This window comes from Bradysia coprophila, chromosome II, assembly GCF_014529535.1.
Source record: "Bradysia coprophila strain Holo2 chromosome II, BU_Bcop_v1, whole genome shotgun sequence".
NCBI lineage: Eukaryota > Metazoa > Arthropoda > Insecta > Diptera > Sciaridae > Bradysia > Bradysia coprophila.
In genome coordinates, this window is record NC_050735.1 from 12,153,040 (window position 1) to 12,165,100 (window position 12,061).

A 12,061-nucleotide genomic window follows, 5' to 3' on the forward strand; every position below is an offset into this window, starting at 1 on the left:
TGAATTGTACATTTAGCCTGTTTTAAAGAGAAGATCTCGAATTAAGCATCATAGCCCAGTGAATAGGAAATTTTCCCTGACTAGTAAATAATTTGGAATTTTCAATTCTTTGTTTTCTCATAATGTATATCATAAAGATGTATATTTTCCTGGTAATTCGAATATGATTCTCAACATACTTGGTATATTCATTCGTAAAACGATGAGAAAATATTTATGAAGACGTATGCAGTAATGCAGTACATAAAATAAATTTACCTTGGGAATAGGTAGTAGGAAGTGTATTGCATAACAACAACGTATAAGAATATTTTTACCTTGAAGCCGAAAACAAGCAACCTGTAGTCGTACGTAGTACTGACATATTGTTGAAGTTTATTTACATTCTTAGATCAAAATTGCAATCGCAACACATTTTCCGGGTGAACCGGTCTTATTATTGGAAACTAGAACGTTAAATTATTAAGGGACGTTCGTCATAATGGTATGACACAAATTGATGTTCGCACAATATTAACCAAAATTTTGCCACTCACATTTCTTTCTTCCACACATATTCTAATTTTAGCACACGCATTCCATAATTGGCACACTTATTCCACCTTTTAATATTCCCATCCACACACCTTAAACGTACTGCCACACTCTTTTTTATAGGTGGCATACTCAGTTTAGTGGATACTGTGCGCGTTCCATTTTTTCCACACATACTCTAATTTTGGCACATGAAAAAGGTTATCCTGCCACATGTGCCAGATTAAATTACGGAAGGGGAATGTGGCGCTAGGCCAAGGCCACATTGTATGATCTGCGAAACTATCCGTCCCCGTCGTATCATGTCGGTAGTATTTCCTTTTCTTTTTAGAATATAATTTCCAAAGCGATATTGATATTCAGAGCAGCTTTAGCCTCATTTGCTTAATTTTACAAAGTAAAATTATTTCACTCATTTCATTCTCTATCTCTGTTTCTGTCTGCACGGACTTCTAATTATTTTTCTATGAGCTGTGATTCGTGCGACAAGAGCGCAAAATGTAAATCAAAAAAAGAAAATTAAAAACGAATGCATAGTTGTTACTCAAAGGTCTTTAGCATTTTGTATCCTCCTTTCAAAATGAAACTCATGACCAAAATTGAAACGTGTTTTATGGCGCTGAGAATCGTTTACGTAAAATTTGAGGGCAATTTTTTCGAACGAGCTTTTATTGAATAATGGAAATTTATGGTAATGTGCATACAAATTAGAAACTTAAAGTATTTAAGCACCTTAACCGTCTGCAATGTGTTCAATCCGCATAAATATATATCTACTTTAATCATAAAGGAAAATGAGAATCTGATATTCTGTATGTTATGCATAGATTTTCTTTCACTTTTTCTTTCGTATACGAAGAATAACCATTATAGCAGAAGCCTACCGGGAAAGCATTTTATATTGTTGAATGTTATCGAACCACTCACTCACCGTACATATTCCGAGCAGACGTATAAATTCATAAAACATTTTTCGTTTCGAACCAAGAATGTTTATACAAAGGATGCTTTCAGGGTACAGTTTTTTATTTAAAAAAAGAAAAACAGCATGAGAATGTTTGTGAAAACTGAAATTTATACAATTTTGTTGCATGTGTATATTTAGGTGAATACGGTGGGAGAAATTAAAGAAGTTACATTTTCAATATTTATAATACAATTGATGTCATTCATTCCACATTCGATACACAGTATACAAACGAAAGCGTCATAACATTGATAACGCATGTGAAATGAATAAAGAAATTTGAATTGTAACTGGGACTTCTTATTTTTCGCCAACTGTAACACCATTCATTCTGGTTGGTAATTAGTTTTTTATTTCATTAAAAGTTTCTCTCGCCTCTATTCGTTAGAGCTAATAGGTGTAATTCAATGGCGGAAAAGAATTCTTTCGTGTCAGTTTTTAATATTATAAACTTTCTAGATTGTATACATTGTAACAAAACCGCATGAACCGTGAGAGGTAACAAGCAATGTGAAAAATGTAAAAAGATGTAAACGAAATGATCAAACCAAATATTGTAAGCAACATTTCCGACTCAAGCTCTCTCAAAATCCGGTTTTAAAGCTCCCACGTTATTTGCTTGTTCAATCAAGTGCATTCGATTTCACCATGTCAAAGTTGACAGTGAAACAAAAGAATAATTTGTTGGGACTCTTCAGAATTTGAATTTTCGTTGAATCAATAAATGAATCAATGGATGAACCAACGCTTATATGATAATAAGATATGATAATAAAGAGAGTTGAGCAAATACAACGCTGCCTTTGATTTGGTTGTTATGCGTTTCATTTTGAATTTGAAGCGTCTCTTCATTCTTTGCTACAGCTCACAGTACACAATAGACCCATACAAAACTAGGTCCCACCTTTTGGGCGGGTCAGGTCCCTTGACTGACAATTTTTTGAGTTCTCATTTTTCTTAGAAATTTGCAGCAAGATTTTCAATCAACCACAAATCGTAAATAAAATGCGACTCGTGTGAATTACGGCCCTCGCTTCGCTCTGGCCGCAAACTTCCCACTCGTATGAGCTATCTATTATTCTGTTTGATTGCCATTTTGTCAAATTTAATCAGAGTAGATGAGAGGACTTTTCACTTTGGTAAAAAATAAAAAAAAACCGATAGATGTTCTTCTCTTACAGTTTTGTACAAAAAGGAAGTCCCCCGGTATTTTGCAAAACCATCAATCGAGAATAAAATGTGGATGGTAATAAACGACCGATAAATGAATTAATTTTTTTTCGTTTTTTCACTTTTGTCGATTCAGAAAACGACAAGAGTGAGGAATTGACAAAACGTCTTTAAGTTACATTTCGTAGAAGGATGAATTTCCCTAGGAACGAACAAAACGTCTTCTCGTTACATTTTGTAGAAGGATGAATTCCCTTGGAACGAACAAAACGCCTTCTCGTTACATTTTGTAAAAGGATGAATTCGCTAGGAACGACCCGCCTTTGCTTTATATTTCCAAAATCGACAAAGGCTGAAGGAAAGACAATTTTTTTTTACTTTTTACTGATTTACTGAAGAGGTGCCAGCGACATGTACCACATTTCTATCGGTATTTTATTATTTTTTATCGGTAAAATTGAATTTTTCTATTGGTCGAATATAATATATCATAAAATTATTACGACTCGTGAGAATTACGGCCCTCGCTTCGCTCTGGCCGCAAACTTCACACTCGTATGGGAGTTGTAACATATTTTGTTTGATTGTTGGAATAATGAATTAAAAAAAATATTCAGAAATTTGTTGAGAATGATTTATCTTATATTGCCTACAAAGAATGATGGTTACATTTAACGTTTTTCATAAAATTTCCTACACTTTTCAATCATAGCTCATGAAGTTTTTCTACCGTAAGACCTTGAGTAAAAAAAAACATCTTTCTTTGGGAGTAGACGCATTAAATTTGTTGGTAAACTATCAAATTTGATAGTCAACTATCAAGTTGTTAGCAGTACACTAACAAGAGATGTTTACCGGTTAGAGGCTGGGCATGTAGTGATGAAATTTTTCTTCCTACTTGTTTCATGCACATTATCGAAAACATACTTATATGATTTGCTCATACTACCAAACAAAATGAAATTTCATCAAAGTAATCTTTTTTAATTGAGGCCATTATCAACAATTTAAAATCCCGTTTTTCTGGGATAGCTTCCAGATCCTTCGTCCCACATAGCCCATCTTCGAACTTAGCCTCGGTATTTTACTTCCACAAATTTAAAAAAAAGATTCATCCAAATTGGTTGAAAATTACTCAAGTTATCGTGCCCTCAACGATTTTTTGTTACCCACTTTTAACATTTTTCATAGCATTTCATACATTTTCAATCACAGTGAACCTTTTTGTTACCCACATTTTTCGGTATTTTCTGGTGTAAGACCCTGACTTTCAGTCAAGGGAATAAGTGAAAAATGTTATCAGAAAATATACGAGCCATCTATGATGTGATATAAACACAAATTGTTCAGCATTTTTGCATGGTCTCACGAAGTATGTATTAGGTTTTGCCTACAGTTAAGGCTAGTACAGTGTTTATCAGACCTGAAAATGCCTGAAAAATTATCGTCTACATCATCTACGTCATTCTACGTATTTGACAGATGGCTTATACATTTTCTGTCAGTCATTTTAACTGTAACACATTTCAAACATTCTTCGAGAACTGTGTAGTCATCTTTAAACTGCTGTTCAGGCAAAATATTATTTCTCCGTTTTAGTCAAAATAACGTAAACACCATATGCAATGACACATAATCAACATTTTGTTGATGAGTATGTGTCATTTGTAAACTCATTGTGTCATACACTTTTCGGTAAGCAGTCCGGCCCTGGATACATTTGAATTAGTTTTAGTTAAGAATATCTCCAAACAGAGAGCCGTGAAAGCAGCTTTTTAGCATGATCATAACTATTTTGGAATCTCATAAATTCCGAGTTTCTGAGAAAACGAAAGTCTTAAAAGTTAGAAAAAATCATTTCCGATCTGAAAATTGGTTCCTTTTCGGATCCTTTTTAGAAATCACTATGAACCATTGTTACTACTATAACAAAGGGCATTGAAACAGATATCGATTCCTTTGTCACACATTTATTTATTTATAAATTTTACTAAATTCATTTTCATTTTATCGAAAATTTCTTAATATTCATCATCCAACGACGCTTTGTCATGCAGCATAATTGCGGATTAACGGTTCAATTAGCATCATTTAGCTTCACCCCATCCCAATGTATAGATTTACACACGCGCCACTATAATTTGCTTATTGAACAAAGTATAATTTTCCGGCATTTGTGTTTAATGAAATGAATTTCAGCACAAAACAGAATTCTCTGGTTACTCTAGTAATGCTCTGAGCTGAATAATATTACCGCACAAATTACATCGAATATAGAAATTTAAACGTTCGTTCGGGAATGGAACAACTGCAGAAACTATTCAGTGTATCAAATTTCGTTTCAGACATCAGATACACTCCCCCGAGATAATAGAGGTTGATGAAATGAGGTGTGGATTGTGTATTCACAGATTAACGTCATATAATACCCGGTAACATGGTGCATACACATAACAGCATATAACTCAAGCAACAATATTTTGGTACATTTTGCACATTTGATTGAGTACATTGAAATCCAGTAAATCCTATTGACGCTGACATTGTACCATTAACCCCTTTTTGTAATTTAACTTCATTAGTATTACCCCGAACCTTTAAACAATAGATGCATTATATGCGCCGCATTATGTTCGTTAATTAAAGGTTTGAAATTTATTCTCAAACATTAGAGACTGTCTGGGCTCGTAAATAATCTATTTTCCTCCTTATAGGTGGGTCAGGTCCGTCGATGATGTTCAACTTGAACTCTGCAATTTTATTCCTCGTTGATTTTAACCAAATTTTTATAAATCGGTTCAGAATTACTCAAGTTATTGTGCCACCAAGCGCTACAAACATTTTCCGTTTTTTCGCCAGCACTTCATGCATTTCGTAAAACCGATAATGAACTTCCAGACGTGTTTCTGTTTCCTACTCTGCAGTAGGCTCTTTTCAGTTCGGAACATATTTGAGATTTTTTAGAGTTTTAAAAGTCATCGATGTTTTCAGTCAATAAAGTGTTTCCAGGTTGTGATATTTTGGCACAAATCCCTTAACGATTTAAAATTTTGCGCCAAAATATACTGATAAATACAAAATTGTGGTTTCTAAAGGTGAACAAAATGTAATTAAATTTTTCTTATCTTAGTAAAATCATACTTGCACAGACATTCCTTTTTACGTGTGAGTCTTCAGTGACTCGTATGCAAAATGAATAATTTTTTTCTGACCAAGGGCCTCTTTCAATAGAACAAACTGACAAATTAAATTGAAAAATCATATATTTAAATATGTGTGTGGCAACTTCGTGTACAGACAGTACATAGGGACTCTTAATGTCAAAAGTGAAGGGACTCATAAACGTCAAAAGCAAAGCAAAGTTGACGTTTTTGTGTTAGTAGTGTGTGTGATATAATTTTTCAATGAATTTCGGTCATAATACTCTATAGCTGACATTAGAGTACTGAAAATAGAGATCTGTTAATCTGGTAGATAAAAGTGTAAAAGTGTGACGAAAAAAACATTTTATATTCCACTCAGTTCTCACCTTTATCCGACTGTTGTTTTAATTTTCAATCTATTGTATAAACAAGCACATAACTTTGCAAGCACCCAATCTACCATCTCAAATTGCAGTTTTGCGGTAATAAGTTCTTGTGTGGTGTGCACCTCAGTACATCAAAGAAAACAAAGGGAAAAGGCGTTGACTTTGCAATTATAAATATATGCAGATTATGTATGCAAATTCAGAGGTGATTGTAACTTAAATGATAACTGAATTCTCATTATAGTCCTTTGCCACGGGCGTGTAATATGCAACTAGTGAGACAAAGAAAAATTTTGAATGGGTTTTCTTACTAGCTGAAGCTGAAGGCGATATATACAGACAATTCAGTCTCAAGCTATACTTTTCGCATAACAATGGAATGGAAAGTGTGAAGTGAACAACACGTTCGTCATATTATAGTGCTAACGTGATGACAGAGTAGATGTTGTGTGAAACAAGTGATGTCTGTTAATTAAGTTGCCAAACCACAATGAAACGAAATTATAAACCGACACTGTGATGTCCCTATGTAACTCTACTCTACGGATGTAACATCTTTCCTGCTGGCTTAGGGCGGTAATTATTAAAAAAATGATGCGGAACAAAACAACCATTAGAGTTGTAATGTCCAGATAAAGTTTCCGATTACTGTAGAAGCCCCAGATCGATACGAAAAGCGTGTTCAGTTATTTCCACTTCTCCGCTTTAGTCAGTTCAATTTTTATTTGTAAGCTCGAATGGTCTTTTAATGCAATAAATTATCGCTACAAGCTTATGGATTTTGTTGGTTGACAAGTTTACTGCTAGCGCTCAAAGCGTTGGTGTTTCGCAACGATATAAAAATATCAATATTCGTTTCCAAGAAAATCTTAACTCTAACATTGAATTTTCGAATGGCAAATATTTAACCTGAGCAGATTAGATGTGTTATTGAGTTTTATAGTTTGACGGCATTTGTGCTGGTAAAAGTTTTTTTTTTAGTTTGCCAACATCAAATATTTATCAACAAATTTGCGGCGAAACAAAATGGCAAGGCATGAATAGTAAATGATGTTGATTAAATTCGGTTCGGTTTACTCTTCACATTATTCAATCGAGAGTTTTCCGTTTTGAATTAATGATTTGATGAAATAAAATGTACACAACCGCAAAATGTATTATTAGGGTGGTCCAGAAAACCATTCGTTTGGTTTTCTTGTGCCCCCTAGCAATTCTGTAAAGCTTTTACCAAAAGACTAAAATGATTATAAAAATTGAAGAAAACTCACACACTAGAATCTCTAGGGGGACCCAGAAAGGTAAAAGTAAAAAAATGGTTCATACAAATTTTGGACCACCCTAACATATTATCCACATATATAACTGGATTATACAGCCGGCAGCTGTATACATTTGTAATGTGATGACATTACTTTCGTAATTTGATCTGAGCGACGTGAGTAAATCTTTCCATAGGAGATTTATTTTTCAGCAGAGATAACCCAAAGATAAATTTCGTTCATCGGGATATAAATGCGGAAAATGTTTATCCCCTTCTTCGGTTTATGTTGGATGAATGGATAAACATACATACGTGAATATGATTTGTCGATGTCTATATAAATTGAGTTTCGAATTTTCCTGGCATAGTTTTGCATATAAATTGAGTTTGTAATCGAAAAGTGGAGTACAATATAACATCTATGAAGAAAGTGTTCGGGAAAATGTTGAATATTTTCATTACATGTATACTAATAGCAATTTAAAACTTACTTTCAAACAAATCCGTAAGTTAAGCTATTCATAAGTGCTTTATGGGGACAAAATTAGCAAAAGTTTTTAATTGAAAGATCTGCGTCATATTTTAATTTCGAAGCTAGATTAATAAAGTGCAGAGGCAATAACTTAACCACTTTCCCACAAAGACTTGTACGTTACAAAACTTTTGCAATAACTCAACACTTCATCAATTTTTCCGTTGTTATAGCATCGTACAAAGTTCTGGGTTATTTGCTGTTTGTAACTCTTTCAATTTGTAACGGGAATAACTGACGTATCATAAACCCTAGTTCCAAACTGCGATTGGGTACCAGTGCTGTCGTGATTTTGTCCTGGTTGATAGCGCTCTGGCATTTGAAATAGTTTGCTCTTATGTCCTGGTTCACTCATAAACCTTACTTCCGAAGTGCGTTTGAACGGCATGATTTTTAGCCTACATTTAGGCGGCAAAAGTTAGTTTTTTGATGATTTCTCCAAACCAAAATCTTTTTCTGAAAAAGCACGCAAAAATGTGTAGAAAGCTTTGCAGATTGTGTAAATTTATGTAATCTGTGCAGGTGTCTCCAAATTGGTTAAGTTATGAATCACAAACCAATTTTTCCTTTAAAAGTAGCGCATTTTTGAGTGTTTTAAGGGTTTTACTTTTTAGACAGGTAATTTAGGGATAACAGAGAAAGTCTTTTGTGAAAAACGATCTACCTTTGTGCGAAACGAATGATGTATGAATCGAAAGAAATAGAATTGTTTTTTGCATTTCTTCCTACATCTTTTCTTCAATTCGTCGGATTAATGTGTTGCATGTAGTGGAATATTCACATTCAGTTTATTTCGAAGATTTTTTTATTTATAAATGTTTACCTTGAAGCGGTTTGTTGAAATCCAGATCTCGTGATCTCGAGTCCACGATCTTACCAATGTTGCTATTTAGTCATACAAATAGTGGCATAGCTTATTTCGAACCGTTGGCACAAAAGTTGTGACAATCGTCAAACTTAAACTAATTTATTGTTTTCGTAAAGATGGTGTTAAGGAATCTCGCGCCGCGTCATTCACAATAATTCACAAAGTGACATCTTCCTTATACAAAATGTGTCAAAATGTGAATTATTGTGAATGACGCGGCGCGAGATTCCTAGCAACCGTAAAGATTTACTGGGAGCTGAGAGCTATATCAGGCCTTTAGGTCAGGATAAAAAGCAAGCAGCTTTTCGATATTCGACCCGAATAAAATTTTTGAAATTTGCGAATTCCACTTACCCCGAAAGTTACACCTAAAATGACCGTCGTGTTATGATTTCATCGTTTTTCTTACTTCTCTCATTTCTCCATAACGAAAGAGTGAAGATATGATAGAAATACGAGAAACGATGAAATCATAATACGATGGTCATTTTAGATGCATATCACTGTAAAATATATCGAAATAGTTTCCACGATTAGTCGCGAGAAAGAAGAAAAGAATTTAACTTTTGTTTGAGAAACTTTTGAATGTGATTATTCTAAACCGAAGAAAAACTCCTATAACATTTGTATTAAACGTAATCCTTTTGAGAGAAACGTAAACTCACAAAAGAAAATGGCGAACTAGTCCAAAAGAGAATGTTTTTGTGAGAACAGATTTACAGTTAGAGGCGGTGAATTTTCAGCATTAATTTCGTTCAGCTGTTTTTCAGCCGATCCACACAAACCATCAAAACTGTTTATACGTCTTTATATGGTTTTACCACTACCACGCACATATGTGTAGCAGGCTTAACCGTATAAACAAATACAAGCAGTTTTGATTGTATGTGTGGATCAGCTGAAAAACAGCTGAAGCAAATTAATGCTAAAAATTCACTGCCTCTGACTGTACCTTTGCCACAAAAGACATTTATTTGCGGTACCACGAAAATCGTTTTTCACATATGACAAGGAAGCCTATTTGGTAATTTGAATTACCGAATTTACTTAAATTACCGATGAAATTACCGAGATTTCCTAATTTACTGATAACATTACCGAACTTACCGATAAAATTTAGGTTAACTCGGTAATTCAAATTACCCGGTGACAAAATTTAACAGTCCAGTTGTCGTGTGACGTTTGTTGATCTGAGGCAAAGCTAAAAACACGGTTTTTATCCCGAGTTTTGTGATGTATTTTACATGCTCTGAAATAGTCATTTGTGTACCTGTTTTGGACGATTGATTTAAGGCAATTTCGCGGATTGTAGGCCGAACGAAGTGAGGTCTACAAGCGAAAGTGCCTTAAATCAACCGTCCCAAACAGGTGCACATGTGAGTTTTCATGCAGAGGGCCGGAAACCCGAGAAAATTCGAAAAATTGCCCTCATTTTCGGCCCCGAAGCATGAAAAACAAATTTTCTCGTTTTCCTATTGATGTAATAAGTTACTTTCGACCAAAGGGAACTCAAAAGCATGCAAAGTGCGGTAGAGGAAGGCGTAAATGTTCAAATACATTTCACAAAATATTCTTTCTGGTTTAGCATTCGGTTTACGCCCCAAACACGAAAAACCGACAAGCAAGCAATAAAATACTAAGCAAAGTTTGAATAGATGACCCATATCGCGTCTGGCGATCCATTGAAAATTTCACTTACATAACATTCATGAAACACTTTAAAATTTATTAGAGTGTACAGTTCACCTACTACCTAATAAGTAACTATCTAATCGACCAGAAAACCGATAAAGGGCAAATTTATGAGCTCTGTATACAGTGCATACTAACCGATATCCTTTCAGATATTTGCTGTTCAACACGTCGATGTATGCATGTTCAGCAATGGTAAGTTCAAAAACGTTGTAGCCGATATCAACGAAAATCACGAAATACGACCGGGCGAACTACATCGTAAGGTATACTCACTGCTTCCAATCAAAGGTGAGTCTAATTTTAAAGCCCATTTTTTGTGGATGTTAAATTGGAAATTATTGCAAAGGTCCAACTAAGAACTGGATTGCCGTTGAAGGATCACCATCACATAGTGGAATGGCGGACAGCATTCCACTGGTAAATTACAGCTACAAAATAGCGTCCAGTGCACCGAGAGGGCCCCAAATAGCCGACGAACGTAATGTGTTTGCCATCTATGTATCTTACTACATTAAGGTCAAATTAGCTCTAAGTGGTATGGGCGGTGAAGTGACATTGAAATTGCCATTTATTCTTGGTCACATTGATGATGGCTCTACGGATAATCAAGACTGTAACGATGTAGCAAAGAAATTTGATAAGAAAATTGAGGGTGATGTTGCTACTGAAGTCGCTTCAGGTAATGATGATGGAGTCAATGGTAAGTCGAAAATTACTGTAGAACCAACCGACATCGGAGATGCTGAAACCGGAGCCAATGGAATAAAAACGATTGCAAAATGTAGGAACGAAAATGGTTTGAGTATCGATGTGATTGTCGAGGATATGAGTGACCAAAAAATTGAATCGAATAGTGGCGATGGCATAGGGGCTGGCCCACGTGCTCGGATGAGTAGTTCGACTAATTGTAACGAAACTGAACGAAATATAAATGTTGTTACTGCACAAATTCATTCGTCAGCTGTTTAAATGGATTGATATTATAATTAGAGAAGATAAATAAAATTAGACGAAAAACTAAACCTATCAAAATAAAAATTCTGAAAACTTTTTAGTATTAAGATTCACAGACTGATGTTTATTCTTAGAACTTTTTTTTTGTATAATTTCGAGAGAAATCCTCTTAACTACTGGAACTGGGAAACGACTTAGAAAAAAAAAAGTTAAGAAAAACAGTAGAACATTAATGCTAACTAACTGAAAGTGTAATGATATTTTTCAATGTTGTACCACTCTTTAAATTGAATTAGAAAAGAAAAATAAAAAGAAAAATTTATGAATTTTGTGTTCATCTGCTACCTTTGCTGGAAATGGAATATTGCTGTGTCTTGCAATAACAATAAAAGAAATGAGTGGAGAATGTAGCTGACGCTACGCCATTATCCCCATACGTAACCCTTGTGCGTTCGTATCCCTATAACGTACTTGACTCTATTGTTCATCCAAATATCTAGAGTAACGGTTCAAGAACCTAATTATTTAATTATTCAACAAACAGTCTATCT

The 12,061-nt window shown here is 34.5% G+C and overlaps 1 protein-coding gene across 2 annotated transcripts in view; it reads left to right on the plus strand.

The window, feature by feature from the left end:
- The window catches only part of LOC119073406 (arrestin homolog), a 116,885-nt gene extending 105,049 nt beyond the window's left edge, over positions 1-11,836 (plus strand). For both annotated transcript variants that reach the window (XM_037178854.1, XM_037178845.1), the window contains 2 exons: positions 10,706-10,844; positions 10,903-11,836. In XM_037178854.1, coding sequence (XP_037034749.1) covers positions 10,706-10,844; positions 10,903-11,525 — 762 coding nt within the window. In that variant the 3' untranslated portion in view covers positions 11,526-11,836. The remainder of the gene's footprint in view (positions 1-10,705; positions 10,845-10,902) is intronic.
- The last annotated feature ends 225 nt before the right edge of the window (positions 11,837-12,061 follow it).